Here is a 23,114-nt window from a genome sequence, read left to right as displayed (position 1 = left end):
CTGACACTTACCTAATACCAATATTCTGATTCTTTGAGCTGTATTTTTAGCTGCCTCTGAGTAATAAATTTCTTGTCATGGGAAGTATTCAAACAGAGGCTGTTGAAATATGAAAATAGATTGCTTGTTAATGTACATTTTACAAGACCTATAGTCCTGTGGGATCTCAATCTAAAAGAGCAAAAGAACAAAATAAGTGTTTGGATATCAAAAAAAAAAAAAAAAAAAAAAAAAAAAAATCATGTCATTCCAAAAGAGTTTTACTCTTAAGAATGGAAAGATATCCCTAACCGGTTTGGCTCAGTGGATAATGTTGGCCTGGGGACTGAAGGGTCCCAGGTTTGACTCCGGTCAAGGGCCTGTACCTGGGTTGTGGATACATCCCCAGTAGAGGGTGTGCAGGAGGCAGCTGATCAATGTTTCTCTCTCATGAGATTTCTAACTCTCTCTCCCTCTCCCTTCCTCTTTGTAAAAAATCAACAAAATATATATTCTTTAAAAGAATTGAAAGATATTATTCAATAATTAGGAAGTACTCTTGTTGGTTCCTCATAACATTTCCCCACATCTTTATTTTTATAACCCAACAGCACCCACATCAAAGCACCTTGGCCTCCACAAAGAGTACCACAAGAAGTTATTTTATATGTATCCAGTAAGAGGTCGTCAGAAGATATTTTTTCACATCTGCTGAGCATTCACAGTAATTTGTTTTAGCTTCCGATGATCTAATGTGGATTAGACGCCAAAGTGCATCTTTGTTTTCAAAGAATTCTAGATATCTGAAATGCCACTGATTCAGGAGCACTGCAGATGCCCTGGAAACCCTCCAGCCCTCTTGCATGTCCATCCACCCTCCCCCAACTTCTCCTCCTCCCCTTCTCTTGTCCCCTAGGCAAGCCACCTCCTTCCTCTTTTAACTGCTTCCTGCCCCTGGAGTAGCATCAGTAACTTTTGTTCCTTTGCCTTTTGGGTATCGAGTTGGTATCCCAGGGGAGAAGCACTTGCTTGTTCTATTGTATCACTTGTCCTTGTAGCACAAGATAAAGCAATACAAAAAGGATATGAAAATAAAAACAGAGGTGGCTGTGATCACCCACGTTGGTGAAATGGAGCCATAGAACTTTGCTCAATCTTTATTGCAAGGATGAACTCAGAGAGTTTAAATTGAAATGATAGTTTTGCCATTACTGGTTGTGGTACTTTAGGAAAAATGATTAATTTCTTTGTGTTTCGTGGAGCACATGAAATAAAAAAACAAGGAGAGCAAAAGTCCTTCCTCGCAGAATTGTTGTGAGGATTAAAAGTTCACAGATGTAAAGAATTCAAAGTATTGTCTGTATATAATAAGCATGATATAAATGTCAGCTATTTTTGCTGTGGTTTGTTCAGGTAGAAATAAAGGACAAGAAAGGTGAAGCTGGGGTCCTACCTTCTATTATGACTTAAGTGTATTTCTTCCTATTTGATCTTCAGAAAGACTACTGGCTCCCTCTGTTCACCTCAAGGCATCTGCACTCCCCTTTTCATTGACTGCCTTTTCTTTATAGCTATCCATCAGCCAGATGAGGTGATTATTAGACAGCCTATAGCTTTCTCTACTCCATTCTTGGTAATTTCGCATCCCTAAAACTCATCTCATATATTTTCATAGCAGATGGTGAATTATAAAATTTATACCCTAAGGTTATAGCCCACAAATTTAACACTAATAACACTGCATAAGCCAGGAACTGCCCAAATCACAGTCAATAAATAATAACCAGAGGAATTCATGCTAATAGAATTAGTTTGACCACACCCCCAAAATATAAAATTACATATATATATTACATGTCCAAACTACATGAAGTGGCTGTATTTTCAGAAATATTTATATTTTCATGTAATTAAAAAGTAATTTCTATGTGAAATGTGATGCTGCTCAGTTGGGCAGGATTTTTTTTTTTAAACTGGCCCTTTAAAACTTCCAACTTCTTTTCTCTCTAGGTAAACCCACTTTTTCAACTTGTTCAGCATTTTTGTTGTTGTTGTTCAAGGCTCCACACCTCACAGGTTTTCCACATGATGCTGAGTGGCAGCAACAGAAGTAATAGCAGCTGGAAAATGATCCATCTGAGTCTTCAGGTCCTTCCTCACCAGCACTTGGACATAGGACTGGCCCTGTGGGACTAAGTAAGCCTTAATTCTCACACATGTGATGGGAGGATAGGAGAGAAATGCATGAAGTCCTGCTAATTTGAGCAAATGGATGACTAAGAAGTTACTATAAAGATTAAAGGAGAAAATCATTACGAGAAGACAGTGCCATGGAAGCCAAGGGAAGGGAGGGGTTCGAGCAGAGTGGTCAACAGTGTCCAGAGCTACTGAGATTTGAACAAGATCGTGAAAGATTCCTTTCAGCCATCTCTTGGATTTATGGTTAAGATCACCAACCTTGTGAACACCGTTTCAGCAGGAAGGTTGGGGTAGAAGTCAGATTTCAATGAACGAAAAGACTTACTGGCAAGTGAGGAAATAAAGAGAGCAAAATATACCATTTTCTGAAGAGGTTTGTTTGACAAAGGGAAACCCAGCAGCTAAAGACTGACATGGGAAAGAGTGGGAGCATGTTTGTATGTTGAGATTAAGAAAAAGTAGACAGGAAATCTTGAATATAAAACAGGTGGACTGGAATTAAGAGGAGTTTTAGGAGGAAACTGCATGGATGTGACTTAAAATTCAGGGTTGAAACACAGAAACTAGGGTGAGAAAAGAGGAGGGACAGGTATGGTTTGAAATTGCTACAGGAAGGAAGGGGGAAGAGAGCAGACCAGAGGCAGGACGAGGTCTCCTATGAATTGCTCACTGTCCAGCTGAAATTGCTCCAGTAATTTGCAAGAAAAGTGTAGAGAGCCAGAATGGTCCAGAATTGGGATCTTGCCAGCAGCTATGGCAAGAAGACAGATTTTAGATTTGCCCAGCCAGACCACACACTTAGATAATTTCTTGCAATAAATCTGTGTGTGTGTGTGTGTGTGTGTGTGTGTGTGTGTGTGTTTAGACATAGATATAGACATAGACATATATCTTAGTGTTTTGGTTTCTCTGGTAGGACTCTAGCTGACACAGACATTAAGTAGCTTACTCAATGGTACACTGCCGGTAAGTGGTGGAGTTACTATTCTGACCTGGGTGGTCTGGGCCTTAAACCAATGCTCTTAACCCACCATTCCATACTGCCCCTCCTGTAAGTCAATTCCAGTCAAACTGAATATTCAAGACTTGGCCTTGTGGGGGGAAAACACAGAGAAAGAAAAGAAAAGCACACATGAATGAAAATAAATACAGTATAAAGGAGCTCATTGTGCACAGGGATATGCAGAGTAAAGAGAATAGCACTAGTCCCTATAAGAGAGATTTTGAATTATGTTAGGGAATAAAAATGAAGAATGTGTATTTGCTTAGAATAAGGCGGCGGGGGGGGGGGGGGGGGGGAGAGACAACAGTCCATTGGAGTGTTTGACACACTCAGAAGCCCAAAACAAATTATGTAGAATTTAGCTATGGCAAGCTTCCAAAATGAACAGAGAGCATGAATCTCTACTATCAATTACTGCATAACAAACTGAGGTCTGATATCAATTCCTGTATCTGGGAGTTATGCTGGCTGTCCGGGGATGGTGGCCTTTTTTTTATGTTCTCTTTAGATGGCCCATTTGAGGGTCTTCAAAACATGGTGCCTTGATTCCAAGGCTGAATATTGAGAGAAAAAGTGGGCATGTGGGAGGGGGTAAGAACTGACTCTATCACCTCTTTGTAATGTATTTTTAAAAGTTCTTTTCTCTTCTTTCTTTATTCCTTTGATTCTATTTCTAATTTTAAGTGGAAAAGAAATACTTCACTTCTTGGTAGGGAAAGAGCATGCAGAACCAGAAATATTATAGAGTCCATGCTGGGAAATAAAACCTGCCATACAATAACTCACGGCAGATTAGTCCTGTTATTGAGCCAGGCAAATACGTTTTTTAAAACTTAGTGGGAGAGTGAGGAGGGTGTATCACCTCCTGTTTACTTATAGTCCCTTCATTAGACATTCTTCAGTGATCTGGCTCTTAAACCAAACCATTTACTTGCATACCTCAACATGAGAGAAACGTAAAATGCACGGGAGTACTTTCTGTTGGTGTTTTGCCATATCCCCAGTGAAGAAGGGAAAGCTCGTGCTGAGCATGGGAGCACAGCCCCTGTGGTCAGTACCCAGCTCCCACAGGGGCTGGGACTGGAGCAAGGATGAGGCAGGTGCGGTTGTTTCCATTCGACCCAGAAAGTGACTTCCACTCATGGGAGAAGCACAAACAGAATCTGAGCACACAGGTTAATTATTCTTCCTGTTGACGGCACAGCAGCCTGGGTTTTCTGATCTCATTCAGCGGTGTGTGATAGACTGTGCTGCCACACCGCCTTCGTACAAGGAGACGTAAAGATATCACAGATTTTCCAATCTAAGGATGTGTGACATTTTGAAGATGTTATCAGTGATTCACCAGGTTTCCCCAGACACAGCTTCTTTACCTTACACTAATTGAATCTTGGCTGAGTCACTCTGTGCACTGTTACCTTGCTTTCAGAAGGATGGCGCTGAAATTCTCACTTTCAGGCTAAATGGTGCCACTGACTTTTCTATCTTTTCTGACAGCAATAAACACACCTTTCCCACCTCATTTTGTACCCATTAATTTTTTTTTCGAGGCCTCCAACAAGCCACATTGATTGACTCGTAATTACTTCTACCAACTGCTAATGTCCCAATAATCTAATATCAAGAATATGGGAACCCTAGCCTAGCCAGTTTGACTCAGTGGATAAAGCATCAGACTGCAGACCAAAGGGTCCTGGTTTTGATCCCCGTCAAAGGCACAAACCTAGGTTGCAGGCTTCTCCCTGACCCAGGCTTTGGTTGGGACATGTGCAGGAGGCAACCAATTGATGTGTGTCTCTCACATCAATATTTCTCTCCCTCTCTCTTCCATTCTCTCTAAAAAAAAAAAAAAAAAAAAAATCAATGGAAATACCCTCAGGTGAGTATTAAAAAGAAAAAGTGGGAAAAAAAGAATATGGGATTCCTAGCTGACTTGGCTCAGCAGACAGAGCATTGGCCCACGGACTGAAGGGTCCCAGGTTCTGGTCAAGGGCACGTACCTCTATTGAAGGCTCAATCCCAGGCCTCCATCAGGGCTAGTGCAGGAGGCAACCAACTGATGTGCCTGTCTCACATAAATGTCTTCCTCTCTCTCCCTTTCCCTTCCACTCTCTCTAAAAGTCAATGAAAAAAAAATGTCCTCGGGTGAGGATTAATTTAAAAAAAGAATATGGGAGTTTTTAAAAAAAAACTAATAGAAACTGGTGTAAAGTTTCTGGAAAGAAGATAGAAATCAAAGGAAAAGAGTAAAGGTACTTTGAAAACTATAAAGCATCTCTGTTTAAATAATAACATACATATAAGTGCATATAAACATATTTTATGTATACATATATAAAACTTTTCCATTTTTGTAGACTTGTATAAATATTTATTAAATAATTATTTTGCGAGGGACCTTTGGTAGTTGAAGCAGAGGAAGCAGGAAATATGGGAGGAGAGCGGTAGGAGCTGATGTCAGAGAAGGTGTCAGGGGACAATTCTTACAGAATATTGCAGAGTTTTAACTGCATCCTAAATGAGACATCAATGCAGAGTGATGGGGTTAATGGAGAGAGCTTGACTGTAGCAGCTCTGTGTTCTAGATGTCACTATTATAATTGTTCCCACTTTTTTTGTTGTTGTTATTTAACTTTTTGCTATATTCTGTATATGATAACATTTTAGGATTTCTCAGAGTTTTGAACATTTATATTTGAGACTAGATTTAACCATCTTTGCCTAAAACCTGTAGCATAGGGTGAACGGAATGGACAGAAGATTGGTCTGGATGACCTAACAGCCTCCTCCAGGCTTATAATTCCATCCATTATCCTTTGGGAAACTTCCTTAGATGGGAAGAAGGGCACCTGGCAAAAGCATTCCATCCAATCCTCGCTAAGTGTCACCTGCAACTGGTAAGAGGTGGCTTTCATGTTCTCAGGAGACACATCACCTCCATTTCAGGTCTAATCTACGCAGAATCATAAGCAATAAAAACACATTTTAACAATTCACCCAGAACACAAATCTTTTAATTTTTATATTTTAAATATATTTTTATTAATTTCAGAGAGAAAGGGAGAGAGAGAGAGAGAAAGAGAGAGAGAGAGAGAGAGAGAGAGAGAGAGAGAGAGAGAGAAATGGATAGATAGATAGATAGATAGATAGATAGATAGACATCAATGATGAGAAAGATGCATTGATTGGTTGCCTCCTGCATTCACCCCCGATTAGGGCCAGGGATCAAGCCTGCAACCGAGGTACGTGCCCTTGACTGGAATCAAGGACCTTTCCATCCTCAGAGCAACACTCTATCCACTGAGCCAAACCGACCAGGGCAGAACATAAATCTTGTATCCATCTTCCATTTTACTTGTTTATCATGCATCTAACAATGAGTTGTGTCAAATCTTTTGTTAGTCAAATTTCACTAATGTGTTATTTTTCTTATATTTTAAGCTTTACCCAAAAATGTTCAATACCTTTACTATTAAAACAACAGTTGACCAGGAGTGAAAGATTGTTCCAAATGCTCCTAATATAAAATAGCATACATGTGGTTTAAAATGTGACAGGTGATTCGTTTTCCATAATGTAGGATTCTGGAACTATGACAGGTAATTAGTTTTTCATAATGTAGGGTTCTAATTTATAATGAATAATAAATATATCTGGAAGAGCTCGGCCATTATTCTGAACCTCTGGGCTTTGCTGTTTCAAATGAGAAAAATATATTCTCTATATAATTGTATGGCATTTTCAGTGGCTGCAAAAATGCCAATAACTATCTTTGATTATTACATTAACAAAAAAGTGGCAGGGTACTTAGCAATTTTTAGTAAATGTAATGCATTCATAATTGGCAGGATATGGTGGTGGTTAAATCTTGAAATGAACTGCTTTCTCGTTCTCCTTTGACTCTGACCTAGAAGTAGAAATTTAAGTTACGCTGTGGAGAGAAGATTCCCACACCAGTGTGAAACCTTAGCATCATGCCAAGTATTCAAAGGAGTCTGTGAGGGAAGTTTAAGACAATTCTCCCTGTGTCATGTAACTAAATAGGATGATTCCAGAGGCATCAAACCATGATAACTTACTCGATCCAATATGGGTTTTTAAAAAGGAAACTGGTTTGGCTCAGTGGATAGAGTGTTGGCCTGCTGACTGAAGGGTCCCGGGTTCAATTCTGGTCAAGGGCATGTACCTTGGTTGTGTGCACATCCCTAGTAGGGGGTGTGCAGGAGGCAGCTGATCAATATTTCTCTCTCATCGATATTTCTAACTCTCCCTTCTTCTCTGTAAAAAATATCAATAAAATATTTTTTAAAAGGAAGTGTATGTGATGATTTTAGTTAATATTGTACTCCATTGCTCTTCCTCAGCTCTCTGGGGAAATATCTCATAACTGAAGGGAAGAAACAGACAGGCAGCAATTAATTATACTAGAGTCAGGTACTATCAGAAGAAGCAGTAGAAACCAATTCCAATTTTTCTTATTCTAGTTCATCTCTTTTCACTGATGTGTGAGAAATCATGGTCTCCAAGATCAGACCTTTTGAAACACAGTGAGATGTATCACAAGTTTCAGGCCACAGAGATTAGCTGGTGTAGGTAGCCACCTTGGGCAGGGCCTTTAGCCATCTTTAGCTGAATGGTGTGTACTTACACGCGTCATATGGTGGATTGTGGGAGTGCTCCCCAAATTCATAGAGGTTTACTTCAGCCTTATAAACAAACAATTCTGTATGTACAAAGTGGGAACTCAGCCACATCTAGAGATACAGGACCCTGAGGGCTGTGTATAGACAGATCTTACTTGCCAACTAAGAATGTATAACTTCTGCCCACAGACTCATCTGTAGCCAGGCCAGATGTTGGCTAGTGAGGCCACAGTGACTTCAAACAGGTGTCTGGCCTCGGCTTGGTGCCTCCAAATATTTCCTCACTTGGGAAAAGAGTTCAGAGGTGATCCCTTCCCTACTTCCTGGGAACTGAGTCATATAGCATAATGGAAAGTTAAGCATACATTCCTTCCTATTTGTAAACTCTCTCATTGATTAATTTTTCTCTCTCTAATGGCAGTGCTGTGTGGGATCTATACTAATCAGATTCAACCCAGTAGAGAATGGGGCCGGTCATGTGACGAAAATCTCCACACGTCACATAACTTACATCTTCTGAGCTGAGCTCTTGCACCTCTCTTCAATTATCTGAAAGGACAGCTGCGGGTATTCTTACTGTTTGACTTGGAACCCTGGACCCTTGAAGAGCAGATTGGACAGGTTATTTTGTAATAGTTCTCTAAAAGTCTATTGCCTAGCGTTTATACAGCTTCAGCTACTTACCAAATACCTACAATGTTTTGTTTTGTTTTGTTTTTAGCAGTAAGGATTTTAGAGGGCTCTAGTCTAACATCTTAGTTTTCTAAATGAGAAAAATAAAGCTCAAGGAATAAAATGGCTTGCCTAAGGACACAGAGCATTGACAACAGCCATTTGTTTAAGCATTCAAAAATTATTTATTTATTGAGTCCCTACAACCCTATTTTTTGTGACTTTAAGATGTGTAATTTTTCACATTTTGACATCTCTGAAATCAGGGTGAGCCTTAGAATTGCTGTCGGCCAGGCATTGACCGCCCATGCACATCAAAACCTGCAGAGAAAATGTCACTATCTGGAGGGGAGGGGGGAGCGGAGGGGGGCGGGGGGAGCAGGGGGGTCTCAAAGACAAAAATGGGGCAATCTTTTAAGAAATATTGCTTCACCAACACTCTTGATGGGACTGTGCGGAAAATGGTGTTTATTGGCAACTTTTCACTGGAAATTGATACTGAAGAGTTGGACTCCGAGTGAAAAGTTGTTTCGTGAATTGCTTAACCATTCTATTTTGCTTATATTCTCATTTTTAGGGTGCACAGTAAGATAAATGATAAATCCATGTCCTTTCTAAAGGAACCTAAAGAGCTCTTCCATAAATAAAAAGTCTAAAGTGACAAGAAGGCATTGTCCCATAGTTTAAATGGTGGCGTTTACAATTTTAATATGTACATGAGTTGATGGTGTATACTACAGTTGATGTCATCTTGGATTCCATGTGATATGGTGCATTCCTCCTCTCTTCTAAATATTGGATATTGAGCAATGAAAAAAGATGGATAGCCCTAACCGGTTTGGCTCAGTGGATAGCGCCGGCCTGTGAACTGAAGGGTCCCAGGTTCAATTCTGGTCAAGGGCATGTAGGGGGTGTGCAGGAGGCAGCTGATCGATGTTTCTCTCTAATCTGGATTTCTAACTCTCTATCCCTTTCCCTTCCTCTCTGTAAAAAAATCAATAAAATATATTTTCTTAAAAAGATGGGTATAGTCTCTAAAGCTTAAGTTCTAGAGGAGTAATCAAAAGAAACAAACAAATTATAAAGTAGTAAATGATAAGAGCTGTGTAGGGAATTAGAATAAGATAAGGTGGCAGTGAGGACTGAGTGGCTTCATTTGAGTATCAGGTTTCTCACTTACTGGAGGTGATTTTAAGCTGAAGAAGTAATATTACTAGATGGGTGCAAGAGCCAAGACTAGAAGAGTCTCCTGAATACTAGCTCTGGCCAACACATCTCCACAGCCTGGTGATATCATTATTGTGCCAAAGCCTATTCACAGTTCTTCATTTCACACTGGTGGCACAGTTTTTTTATTTCAAAGTGAATGTGGACTTTAGAACAAACTACTCCTTTATCTGGTCATTTTAAGAGGAAACATAACTATCTTAGGTGGTATTTTATGCAACAAAACACATTCAACTTTAGATGCAATAAGTGACATTGAGAGGATAAATCTTAAAAAGCCTGTGAAATGCAAGCAGAAGCAGGAGGAGGAGGAGAAGGAGGAGGAGGAGGAGGAGGAGAAGAGGAAGAGGAAGAGGAGGAAAGGAGGAGGAGGAGGAGGAGGAGAGAAAGAAGAAAGGAGGAGAGAAAGAAGGCAAGTAGACAAGGTCCACATTTTTACTCATCAAAACTGTTGCCAAAGCTTTACGTTAGAGAAAACCACTATCAGAACTGAAGGTATCAATTTTGAATTTGACTGAACAGATAATTGATCTAACTGGCTTTTTATTATTTTCCTGATTAATTATTGTTTAGATAGCAAGTATTAAAACCAGGGTGTATATAAAAGAACTAGAGCTGAAACCAGTTTAGCTCAGTGGATAGAGCGTAGGTCTGTGGACTGAAAGATCCCAGGTTCGACTCCAGTCAAGGGCATGTACATTGGTTGCAGGCACATCCCCCGTAGGGGGTGTGCAAAAGGCAACTGACTCTCTCTCATCAATGTTTCTAGCTCTCTATCCTTCTCCCTTCCTCTCTGTAAAAAATAAATAAAATATATTAAAAAAAAAAAACAACAACAACAACCAGAAGCCCAGCATGCGAAATCGCACAGCCCTGCCCACCCACACTATTATGGTGTTAGGGCCACAGGCCTTTTATAATATATACTAGTGGCCCAGTGCATGAAATTCATGCAAGGAGGGGGGGTTGCCTCAGCCCTGGGACTGCTGGCTCCTAACCACTCACCTGCCTGCCTGATGCCCCTAACTGCCTCTGCCTGCCTGCCTGATTGCCCCTAACCCCTCCATCTGCCTGCCTAATCATCCCTATCCTCTCTGCCTGCCTGCGTGATTGCCCCTAACTGTTCTCCCCTGCCAGCCTGATCTCACCCCCAACTGCCCTCCCTGTCGGCCAATTTGGTTCTGATTGGTCGGTTTCTATGCCAATCAGCATCAAAAGCCCCGCCTCCTAGGCAGCCATTGGCTCCTCACAGTTCACCCAGATTTAGTTCTGATTGAACAGTTTCTATGCCAGTCAGTGTCTCCAGGCCTTTCTCCAAGCCTGATCAGAGAGGTGAGGCTGATCAGCAGCCCCCTCAGAGGCCCAGAGAGAAACAGAGGCGAGGCTGCTGGTAAAGCCTGGAGAGAAAGAGAGAGTCAATGGCTGATCAACAGTTGCCACCGAGGCTGCAGCTCAGACCCTGCCTCTCTCTCCAGGCCTCTCTCCGGATCCACAGCCCCCTAGGCAGTCAGTGCTGGGTGGGTCACTGCACCCTCTCTGGCAGCAGACAGTGCTGGGTGGCAGGACTGACTTCCGGTGTTTAGTCGAGCCTTCAATTGGTTGTTATGAACCCTGGGTTTTTATATTCTTAGGATTATCTAAAGGTTCTTGGCCAGTGACCAATTTTAAGATACCAGGTTGAGATTCCAAAAACAAGCCTGTGAAAGGAGTAATGACATTCAAATACATCCTAAAATGTTGGAATTAAAGAATAATAAAATGTTAATAAAAAAGACATACAAGGTAACTCCTGAAAGAGATTAAAACTTATGGTACTAAAGTGGTGATAAGCTATTAGGGACACAAACACTAAGAGGAATTAACTGGTTTTCAGCTTAAACAGATTTATATTTAAAAGCTTATCTTGGGCCCAAACCAACAGCATTTTGAGTTTTTTAAGGAAGAAATAAGGCATTTATTCATTTTATCTGTAATAAATATTTACTGTGCCCTTATAATGTACAACCACTCTGCTGGAGGTGAAAAGACACTTCTCAACATGCACAGATCAGCTGAAGCAATATAAAAGCAATGCAAATATGTTATTAATAGTTTAAGAACTGAAATTTGAGAGTAAGGTAATACCTATTCCATGCTATTCAGTATTAGAGAAAATTGGTCTCTAGTTGGGACCATTAAGTGGCAATCCCTTGCTTATGTTCATGCCTCTGGAACATGAGAAGAGATATGAAAGGCCTTTATGGAAAATGCCCAAGAGGACAAACAATAATCAGTCTGCTAAACCCAGCTGTTTCCCACCTCCTTCCACCCATTATGAATTGATGCTTCAGCTTTCATCTCCTCTTTTATAATGGTGTACTTAAAAGAATGTTGCATAGTTTTCAAACATTTAGGGATTTTCCAGGTATAAATATATGTATATGTGTGTATATATATATATATATATATATATATATATATATGTATGTAGTGGTGAGTCAAGAATTATACAATCACCTAGAGCTTCTTTGAAAAACCCACAGATAACATCATATTTAATAATGAAAGGCTGGCTGAATGCCTTCCCCTTGAGATCTGGAACAAAACTAGGAAGTCCACTCCTACTACTCTACATTGCATTTGATAGTTCAATATGGTAATCATTAATAGAGCTAATTTAGTAAGGAAAAATTAAAGTCATTCAGATTGTAAAGGAAGAAATAAAACCATAACTATGCACAATCATGACAATGATTGTCTACATAAGACCCCTCCCAAATCACCAAAGGAAATTGACCGGAATCGATATGTGGCTACAGAACACAAGATCGATGTGAAAAATCAGTTGCATTTGTATACACTAAAAATTAATAGCTACTGGAAATTAAAACAGTACCCATTTATAATAGGACCAAAAAACATGAAGTACTTAGGTATAAAGTACCCCCTCAAAAAAGTTTTCAAGATTTGTGTAATGAAAACAAAAATATTCATGAGATAAATCAAGCAAGTCATAAATAGAGAAGCATATTCGTGGTTTGGAAGACTCAATATTAAGGTGTGAATGCTCCCTAAATTTATCTACAGATTCAACACAATCTCAATTTTTAAAAATGTATGTATACCAGCAGGTTTTCATATAAAAATGAATAAGCTATTCTAAAATTTAGATGGAAAAACTAGAATTTTATTTTCATCACAATTCAATCGACGGTTAAGTTGAGTACTAGGACCTGAACTTGCCAGGCTTTGTTGGATGAAGTAGGCAGGGAGAAAATAAGTCTACCTGCTAAAAAAATCCTGAAAACCTGTATGAGTCATGGTCAGTGTGGGGTCATAATTGCTGAAGACCAGCATCTTCTCTTCTACTGTGTGGAACCCATTCCAACAGCGACACCATGTGGCAGTGGGAAGCAAATGCAATGGTGTATCAAAGAGGTTCCTGTGTTGTCATAGCATGGTTGTGGAAGCTGAACTTAACTTCTGAGGACTGCATGGAGCCCCTAGAGTTCATGGACAATCCTAAATGTAGATAACCTCAAAGGAAGGAGATTTGGATTTCTACTAAATCAGTAAAGTGGGTATTTAAAAAATTGAAAAAATTAAATAGTAAGACTGTACTTGTATCCAGAGTTTATGGAAATATTTCATATTCAATGGCATAATAAATAGCATAACTATATTGTAACTTGATATATCTCTAGAATTTAAATGTATAAGAATCTATACTAATAATATAGGAATATGCAAACTGGTTGTGACACCCTCATGCAATGACTGAACAGCGTGGGGCAACCAGGCTGGCTGCGGGGGGGGGGGGGGGGGGGGGGGGGGGGGGGCGCAATGAGGGGTAACCAGGTTGTCGGAGGGGAGGGGCAGTGAGGGGCAACCAGGTCGGCAGTGGGGGGGCTGTTAGGGATAACCCAGCCGGCGTGGGAGGCAGTTAGGGGTGATCAGGCAGGTAGGCAGGTGAGTGGTTAGGAGCCAGCAGTCCTGGATTGTGAGAGGGTTGTCTGAGGGGTCCTGAATTGGAGAGGGTGCAGGCTGGGCTGAGGGGACCCTCCCCCCCATGCACAAATTTTGTGCACTGGGCCTCCACTTTTATATAATGTTCTTCTTTGTCTCTTGCTTTTGGTGTATAGGATGACACTTCAACGAACTGAACCACCCAGCCAGGGACATCCCTTTATTTTCAGTCTTTGTAATCTTTCATTCTGAGGTGGGTCTCTTGTAGAGAGCATATATATATATATATATATATATATATATATATATATATATATTGTTTTCTTATCCATTCAGCAACCCTATGTTTTTGAATTGAAGCATTTAAGCCATTTAAATCTAAAATGATTATTGATAGGTATTTATTGCCATGTTATTCTTCTAACTATGTTCTGTTTTCTTCTTTTTCTCCTTCTCCCCCACTTCCTCCTTCTCCTCCTCTTTTTCCTCCTTTTCCTCTTCCTTCTTCTCCTTCTTCAAGAAGACCTTTAACATTTCTTATAATACTGGTTTTGTGGAATGAACTTTTTTTGCTTTTTATTGTCCGGAAAGGTCTTTATTTCTTCTTCAATGATAAATGATAGCTTTACTGGGTAAAATAGTCTTGGTTGTAGGTCTTTGCTTTTCATCACTTTGAATATTTCTTGCCAATTCCATCTGGCCTAAAATGTTTCTATTGAGAAATCAGCTGACAGTTTTATGGGAGCTCCCTTAGAGGTAATTAACTATCTTTCTCTTGCAGCTTTAAGATTCTTTGTCTTTGACCTTTGCCATTTTAATTATTGTGTGTCTTGGTGTGGACTTCGTTGGGTTCATCTTGTTTGGGACTCTGCACTTCCTGAACTTGCATGTCTTTTTTCTTTTATCAGGTTAAGGAGTTTTTAGCCATTATTTCTTCAATTAGGTTTTCGATCCCTTGCTCCCTCTCTTCTCCTTCTGGTATCCTTGCAATGCAGATATTGTTAAGCTTCATGTTGTCCCACATATCCTTTAACTTTTGCTTCCCTGATTGGGTTTTCCCTGCTAACTTGTCTTCCAAATTACTGATTTGATCCCCTGCTTCAACCAACATACTGTTTATTCCTTCTAGTGTATTCATTCCAGAGATTGAATTCTTCATTTCTGACATGTTCTTTTTTTATGTCATTTTTCTATGTCATTTTTCATGCTGTTGAAATTCTAAGTTTCTTCAGCATTGTTATAAACATATTTTTGAACTTTATATCTAGTAAATTGCTTACCTCCGTTTTATTTAGCTCCTTTTTATTTCTTTTCTTGTGAGATTTCTCCTCCCCCCCACCCCCCCACTTGGGGCATATTTCTTTGTCTACACATTCTGGCTGCCTCTTTGTGTTTGTTTCTATGTATTAGGCATATCTCCCAGTCTTTGTAGGATGACCTTATGTAATAAGCATCCTATAGAACCCAGTGGCACAGTCTCCTTGATTACCTAGCTGGGTGCTCCAGGAATGTCCCTTGTGTGGTTTGAGACCTCCTGTTATAACTAAGTCTTGATTGCTATTGGCCCCTTTGTGTGGGATTGACCCTCAGGCTGGTTGATGGTGAGAATTGACCCTGACCACATATACAAGCTGCTGTGTAGGTGCTGACCACATGAAGTGAAATTTGCCGCAGCAGGGTCTGCTGCCCAACTATTGTAGATCTTTCTTTGGATATGCTGCTTTGTGAAACTAATTGGATCCTGCTCTGATGTTGTTTGATGCTGGCCACTGGGTGTGTCTCTTCTGGGGCCTTTTGGGTAGGAGTCTGGTGCAAGTCAATGTCACACACTGCCTGTGCCTGGCCTTGGGCAACCTGTTTGTAGCTACAAAGAAATCCACAGTGTTTGGCTGCCTCTGCTGGGCCTGGATGTGTGTGGGAAGAACCAAGCTGTGCACCAAGGCTGGCTTCACCACCAGCACCAAGCCCAGGGGCAGGTCAGCAAACGGTCCCAGACACCCAGAGATCCTCCTCTGCCTGCTAGATTCCTGTTAGGCTCAGTCACTGAAAGAGCCACCCAATCATTCCTAACATCCCCTTTGTCCTGGTTCCTTATTTCCCTTCATTCATCTTACACTTGATTTAACCTGAGGTCAATGAAGGATTTCAATAAACCTCCTGAAACAGTGTGCAAAATTTTATATGTTTGCTTATTTTTCTGGAGAAAAGCTCCAGAGCTTAGATCAGATTCTCAAAGTACTCTGTAAAAAGATCCCACCCTGGAAAAAAAAGAAAAAGAAAAAATTACAACAGTGTTTGTAAATAGTTGCTTTCACACAACATACATTTTCTTATTTCCTCATTTTTATGCATCTTGTTCTGTGAGACTGGATGGTGTAGTGGGAAAAGTATATATAGGCTTTGGATCTCCCACAGTATCTGACTTAAATTAAAACTGACTAAGTAGTGATGACATTTATCTAATAAGAAACAATGAAGAGTAGCACATTTGATGGGGAGCCGCTGCGAGTAAGTGAAATTACAAGCACAAGATCCCATTTACATGGCAGGGGAGGTAGGCTGGCTACCAAAGGACACAAGGGAGCTCTCTTGAGGAGATGGAAATGTTACCGTGGTTACATGACCGAATCTATTTGTCAAAACTCCTTGATGCATACACTTAAAATAGATTTTTATTGAATAAACATTATACCTCATTAGCAGATTGTTTATATGTAAGAACACATACTAGGTTATTAACATTGGATTGGGAGGCATATAATGGGCAAGGAGAAAAAGGTAATAAAATAAAACTATTTAAAAATGTATGATCCCAATTATGCATTTATAAAATAATTATGGCTCTAGCCAGTTTTGCTCAGTGGATAGAGCATCAGCTGTGCACTGAAGGGTCCCAGGTACGATTCCGGTTAAGGGCATGTATCTCAGTTGCAGGCTTCCTACCTTGGTTAGGACCATGCAGGAGGCAACCAATTTTCTCTCTCACTTCGGTGTTTCTCTCTTCCACTCCTTCTAAAAATCAATGGAAAACAAGTGAGGAATAAAAATAAAAAAACTGTAAAAAAAAAAAAAAAGTATAAAACAATTATGTATATGCATAAAAAATCTTGCCAGATATCCACCACTGCAATCCAATACTTGTATCCTTGGCATATTCAAATTCAGGAGCAGTTCCGGAGATGGAAGCCAGAGGGTCATGGATTACCAAAGAATAGGAGGTGGAGGAAGTGGGACAGTGAGTGTAGAAACCTAACAAAGTATTGAGATTGTGTGGTTTACCTTGGGAGCAGCAATGAAGAAAGAATGAAAGGAGGTATGCTGTAAATACTGTAAGCTGCCTTGTCCTCCCAGCACATCTGTTTTAAGTGATCATGTCTCTCGAGAGGATCCACACATAAGGAAACAACGGCAGCTCCTGAGACACGGGTAACAGTAGCTTTTCTGGAAGGAGCCAGTCTTTGTGAGCTGATTGCACACCCTGAGTGGCTAAGGAAACTCCAGCTTTCCTAGAAATCAGCCTGGGCCTCTGTGGAGTATACAACTGTTCGTACCAAAATGGAGATAATGCCACCCAGCTAGTTTTATATTTTAAGAATTAGAATAATGTGTATGCACAGGACAGGATACAAAGCAGGTACTCAATTAGTGGCAGTTCTCTCATTATCCCCTGCCTAGAAAGGGCTCTTAGACATACTAGACAATTATAAAATAGTTGGGTGGATGAATAAAACTATGAGCAATAGTCCATTTCAGTGAGCTGCCTGTTTTTCCAGACTGAGCTTAACTATTATTATTTCCTTTGGAAAGCTACCTAGCTACGCTTATCCCTAACATTTTCTCACTTAATAATGTAGGTATCAGAGTCAGGTTGCTGGTGCTTGAATCTTGGTTCCACTACTTATTGTGTCTTGGATGCATCATATAAACTCTCCGCTGCCTCAACTGTAAAATGGGGCTTACCCATAGTATCTACCTCATCGGGTTTCTGTAAAGGCTTACCACAAAATATATTTATTAGATCTCCTGGCATGTAGTAAGCAATTAATAAACATTAGCAATCGTTACAGGGCTATAAACCACAATTTATAAATTATTTTCTTGTGTAGTTCATGAAAATAAGCTTCATGAGAGCAGTAACTTAGGTGTATGTTTTTTCACCATCTAAAACTATGCCCTGGGATTTGTAGGCCTTCTTAAATAGTTGTTGAATGAATATCTACCTACCAAAGACGCAGAGTGTCCCCCCCCCAAAAAAAAAAATATATATATATGCCCCCCCCCAAAAAAAATTAAGAACAGGGCTTTGCATAAAGTAGATGCATAACAGATGTTTGTTGATTGAAGGAATGAATGGATATGATCAAATGTCAAATGACTCCAGACTATTGACAGTAGTGTATCCAGGAGGCAAAAAAGAGATTAAGGAATATTCCAGTTTATCTTTATAAACATTTTATTTAAAAATAAAATTATAAACAAAATACAGAAAAATATTGACACCTGTGATAACAAGAAAATGACTCCTAATCTTTAGGGCAGTTTGTTATCCTGGAAGAGCAAAATCATGAGTTTTATAAAGAAATTTCATTGTGCAAAGGAAGAGTGTACTTTCTAAGATTCATTTAAAACAGGTATTTGGCATTGACAGAAAAAGTATCCCTATGCATACATTCAACATTTTGCAGCATATTTACATTCAAGTTACATTTCCAAGTTCTATGCCAAATACAATCTAACTCACAATCAAAAGTCCCTAATACATTACTAACATTCTATTTGGTAGAAGTGCATTATTATTTTATTAGAAAATAATTTTATGTTCCTATTATCTCAATTATATTTTAACTATTTCAACAAAATTCACTGACCTTTTCTTCCCTGGTGAAGCCAAACCTCTTCTAGACAAATTAAGCACCAACTGAAATGGGACACTTATAAAGTTAAATAGTAATTCACTTTCCTCCCTCCTTAGCTATATCATTAAAACTTTCAATGAAAGGACACAGGCACTGATATCTGTCTTCTTTCACAGTAGCTAAGACATATGGATACAAGCAGTGGAACTGGAGCTTCTTTTTAAAAGATGGCCGAAGCACTGGTCCCTTTCAGTTGTGACCAAATTCCTCATCAAAATAAAACGCATTGAGAAACCTACATCATCTTCTGAAAATTTCTCTCCATTTTCCCACGCATCCCTCAAATTAGACTATTACTTCATTAACAATTTGTGAACCTGTTGCTTAACTTTTATAAGTTACACAAGGGCAGCTATCCTAGTTTCCTGAAGATCTTCCCATTTAATTTCGTGAATTATGATTTTACAAAAATCAACATAAATTGCAAATATCGTCCATCTACAGTTCTCTGAGAAACTTAACTTACTCAGGGGTCAAGATTCCATGGGGCCTGTCTATCTAGGCTTGGCAAACAAAATGTCAAGATAAGAAAACTCTCATGCCTCCAAGAGATTCTAGACAAATCTAATCTACTTATAATGTATCAGTTCTTTTTGAATTATCTCAGGTCAAGTTCAATTTTTTAAGAAGTCCAGGAAGATAATGAGAAAACGATGGAGACAGATAAACTTCACGCAGCTGAGCTCTTTCTTTCTCATTTACTTCAAGTTGTAACTTCTCCTCCCGGACATGATGACTGGCAGTTGGCAGTAGACGGCTGAGATGTTACCACTTCTAATTCAGATTCACGGACAAAAACCACCGCATCACCACTTACATTTATAAGACACTGTGCCTGTAAGAACAATGCGACATGTTCAGTTACAAATTCAACAGTAGGCTCATACTCGTCTGTTAAATTAGGGGTACCACATTCATTAGAGAATAGACATCCCACTAGAAAAAGGAACAAAGAAAAATAAGGCAATTCATAAGAAAGTAAACTCAAAGAAATAATCATTATAGTCATTTAATTTTTAAAGGACTCTTTAACTTAAGTGAGTTACCTTAACAAAAATGATAAAAGAAATCTATTCTAAAATTTAACCTAAGCAATACACTTTAGCCCCCATTAACATAATTACATTACTTGTTTAAAAACAAAACAAAGCAGTGTGGCCCCATTACGATGTACTTTTCACCAGCATGGCAGTGAGAACCTGATGGCATCATAATCCAAACTAGAGGAGGGCTTTTTAAATGTGTGTGTGTGTGTGTGTGTGTGTGTGTGTGTGTGTGTGTGTATATTTCAGAGATGAATGGAAAGGGAGAAAAAGACAGAAACACCTCTCTCCCCCTCCCCCAATGGGGATCAAGCCCGCAACCCAAGCATATGCTCTGAGACTGGGAATACAACTGTGACCTCCTGATTCATAGGCTGTTGCTCAACCACTGAGCCACGCCAGTTTGGGAGGCATTTTTAACTCTCCTCAGTCAGCCCTCACTGTATACCAAAGACCCACCAAGATGATGATGAAAAAAGTAGTAAATTATGCCCTAACCAGTTTGGCTCAGTGGATAGAGTATCAGACTGCAGACTGAGGGGTTTGATTCCAGTCAAGGGCATGTACCTTGGTTGCGGGCACATCCCCTGTAGAGGGTGTGCAGTAGGCAGCTGATTGATGTTTCTCTCTCATCGATGTTTCTAACTCCCTATCCTCTCCCTTCCTCTCTGTAAAAAATCAATAAAATATATATTAAAAAGAAAAAAGTAGTAAATTAGAAGCAAAACTTCTAGAAGTATTAAGGAGCAGCTGGTCACCTGGAATGTGACAACTGCATCTGACCTCTATATGACCATGGTTATCAATATACTACAGGCCTAGTGCACGAAATTCATGCACTGGGGGTGGAGGGGTTTCCCTTAGCCCGGCCTGTGCCCTCTCACAGTCTGGGATCCCTTTCTCGGTACGGGACCCCTTCTTCCTTACTGCTGGACTCGCTGCTCCTTAATGCTGCTGCGGAGGCAGGAGAGGCTCCTGCTACCACCGCTGCACTAGCTAGCTGTGAGCCCGGCTTCTGGTTGAGCGGCACTCCCCTTGAGCACACTGACCACCAGGGGACAGCTCCTGCATCGAGCGCTGCCCTCGGTGGTCAGTGTGTATCACAGTGACTGGTCGTTCTGGTCAGTCCACCATAACGGTCGCTTAGGCTTTTATTATAAATATTCTCTAGAACACATTCTAAACATTGAGCATCAAAGAGCTTTATAAAGAGCAAATCTCTGTTGCAGGGGAGCGTGGCAGGTGGGAAGGCCTAGGGGGACATTCCCGTGTTCTCGGTCAGAGGTCTTTAACTACCTCTTACCTGGTTCTTATTTGGGTTCTCCATGAAGACACACTGCTTCATGATGTAGGAGACAACAGCATTCCCTCCTAACGCAGCAACATGAGCTCTCACCATTGCAAACACCTCAGCGACAAAAGCATGGAGAAAACCACTGACTCCTCCTTCCTGCATGATAATGCACAGGAAAATCAAATGATGTACTTGTGTAAATAAATGTAGATAAAATGGCAAAGAAGAAATATTACACCATCTTCAATGATCTTAATATAATGGATTATTTTAATGTCCTTTGTGAGGACTTGTTGCACGAATGAACAAAACTTTACTGAACATAGTTATGTGATAGGGATTACTCTCCTTATTTTACAGATGATGAAGCTCAAAGAATTTGTAATGTGCCCATGACTAGCTATGATCACATGATTAGTAAATAAATGGCAGAGCAAGAATTCAAATTGTTTCTCCATCTTCAACATCTCCCTCTATCAAATTGTTCCCACCCTCCTTCGAGTATATTAGTGATAAATATAAACAATAAAACCTCCCTGCTATTCACAACTCCCCTTCTGAACCACGTTCTAGTCATGTTTATCTTTTATCAGTTTCTCAAAAATGTTAAGCACTTCCTCTGCCTCAAGGTCTTTACATATACTGCTCCTGGAGGTTCTAAGGATCATCACCCAATTTTCTACCAGGCTAATTCAAATCTAGTTCTTTAGGTCCTGGCTGAAATGGAACTTCCTCAGAGATACCTTCCTTAAATCTAAAGTGAGTTCCCCCAGTATATTTTCTAATGGCCTCTGTTATATTTCTTTATATCACTTACTATCACTAATGGTTACATAATTATTTGTTTAATGTCCACCATGCTCCAGTTTCACTAGACTGTAAATTCCATCAGGCCAGGGGCTCTATCTGTTTTGTTCATGTCTTGTGATAATGCTAACTACTGTGTGAAATTTGGTAAATGTAATCTACAAGCAATCCAGACAGGTTATTGGGAGGGGGGGGAAAGCTGTGTGTGTTACATTTGGCAAAAAAAAAAAAAAAAAAAAAGATAATATTTGAAACTTGTTTGGTTTTGTCACTAATATCTTCAATCAGAGAAAATTCACAAAAATAATGAAATAACATCCATAAAATTACCTCACGTAGAGAAGTGGTTTCCCGAATAAAAAACATGTTAATTATCCCAAGATACTTCGTTATTTTTGCTCCAGGAATGAAAGAAAGAGGTGTCATCTTAACAACCCCAACTGTAGAATTTGCACAAGGTGGAACAGAACGATTCCGGAAATTTCCTTCACCCATTGGACTTGCTTTTTCAACTGTCACAGCTAAAAATTGAAGAAAGAAGAGAAAACACCAAGATCAGATGCTAGTAACTCAATTACTCCCCAAGGTTTCCGAGTAAGTGGTGACAACATTCAGCTGTCAGTGAGGCTAAGCCATGTCATGAAAGTCGAGAAATTATCATGCACTGCATGCAATTTAAAGAGAGAGAGAAAGAAAAACATAAGAGAAAATGCTGGAATGGAATTCTTTTGGAAGGAAAATGGCATTCCTGCAAAAGAAAATGTTGATGCGGTGTAGCTATACATACAATGATCGTTATAAAGTGAAGAAAGGGGAAAAGCGGCAGAGCAATTAAAAATTATCTGCTGTGGGAACAAATTATTACAAAGAGTGTGAAAGTTGTTATATTTCCCAGTTTTTTCCCCAACTTTTTCAGATGACTTCATCATTGTCAACTTGTAGATAAACCTTGTTAACTAGTTGTAATAGGTTTATTTTCTAAACCATTTTGATCAAACTCATAATTTTAAAAAACTTCGAAATAACCTTGGCTATCTCAAAGTTGATTGTTATAAAATATAATAATAGCTACCACTTATGAAATAACTATTATAAAGCAGGCACATATATACACCTAATCCTTACAACAACCCAGCAACCTAGGTTTTATCCCCATTTTCAACATGAGGAAACTGAGGCTGAGAGAAGTTTAATAACTTTCCCAAGGCCACACAGCTATTAAAATGGCACTTCTAAGGTTCAAAACCAGATCTAACAGGTTCCATATCCTGTGATCTTTCCTCTAAAATATAGTTCCTTCCCTATTAATGTATTGTAAACTCTGACACTCAAATACATTTACCTCCGAATCTACCAAAACACATGGAGTATAGATAAAGAGCATCT

General features: G+C 39.6%; 1 protein-coding gene across 22 annotated transcripts in view; it reads right to left on the bottom strand.

The window, feature by feature from the left end:
• Window positions 1–18,102: 18,102 nt before the first annotated feature.
• Window positions 18,103–23,114, bottom strand: part of C2CD5 (C2 calcium dependent domain containing 5) — a 96,024-nt gene continuing 91,012 nt past the window's right edge. For all 22 annotated transcript variants that reach the window (XM_084877174.1, XM_084877166.1, XM_084877182.1 and 19 more), the window contains 3 exons: window positions 22,059–22,249; window positions 20,931–21,077; window positions 18,103–19,419 (listed from right to left, as the gene is read on the bottom strand). In XM_084877174.1, the coding sequence (XP_084733300.1) occupies window positions 19,288–19,419; window positions 20,931–21,077; window positions 22,059–22,249 (470 nt within the window). In that variant the 3' untranslated portion in view covers window positions 18,103–19,287. The remainder of the gene's footprint in view (window positions 19,420–20,930; window positions 21,078–22,058; window positions 22,250–23,114) is intronic.

Source organism: Pipistrellus hanaki (genome assembly GCF_964339955.1).
Source record: "Pipistrellus hanaki genome assembly, chromosome: 3".
Classification (NCBI taxonomy): Eukaryota; Metazoa; Chordata; class Mammalia; order Chiroptera; family Vespertilionidae; genus Pipistrellus; species Pipistrellus hanaki.
Note: the sequence above shows the minus strand (reverse complement) of the source record. Positions and strands in the feature narration are given on the sequence as shown.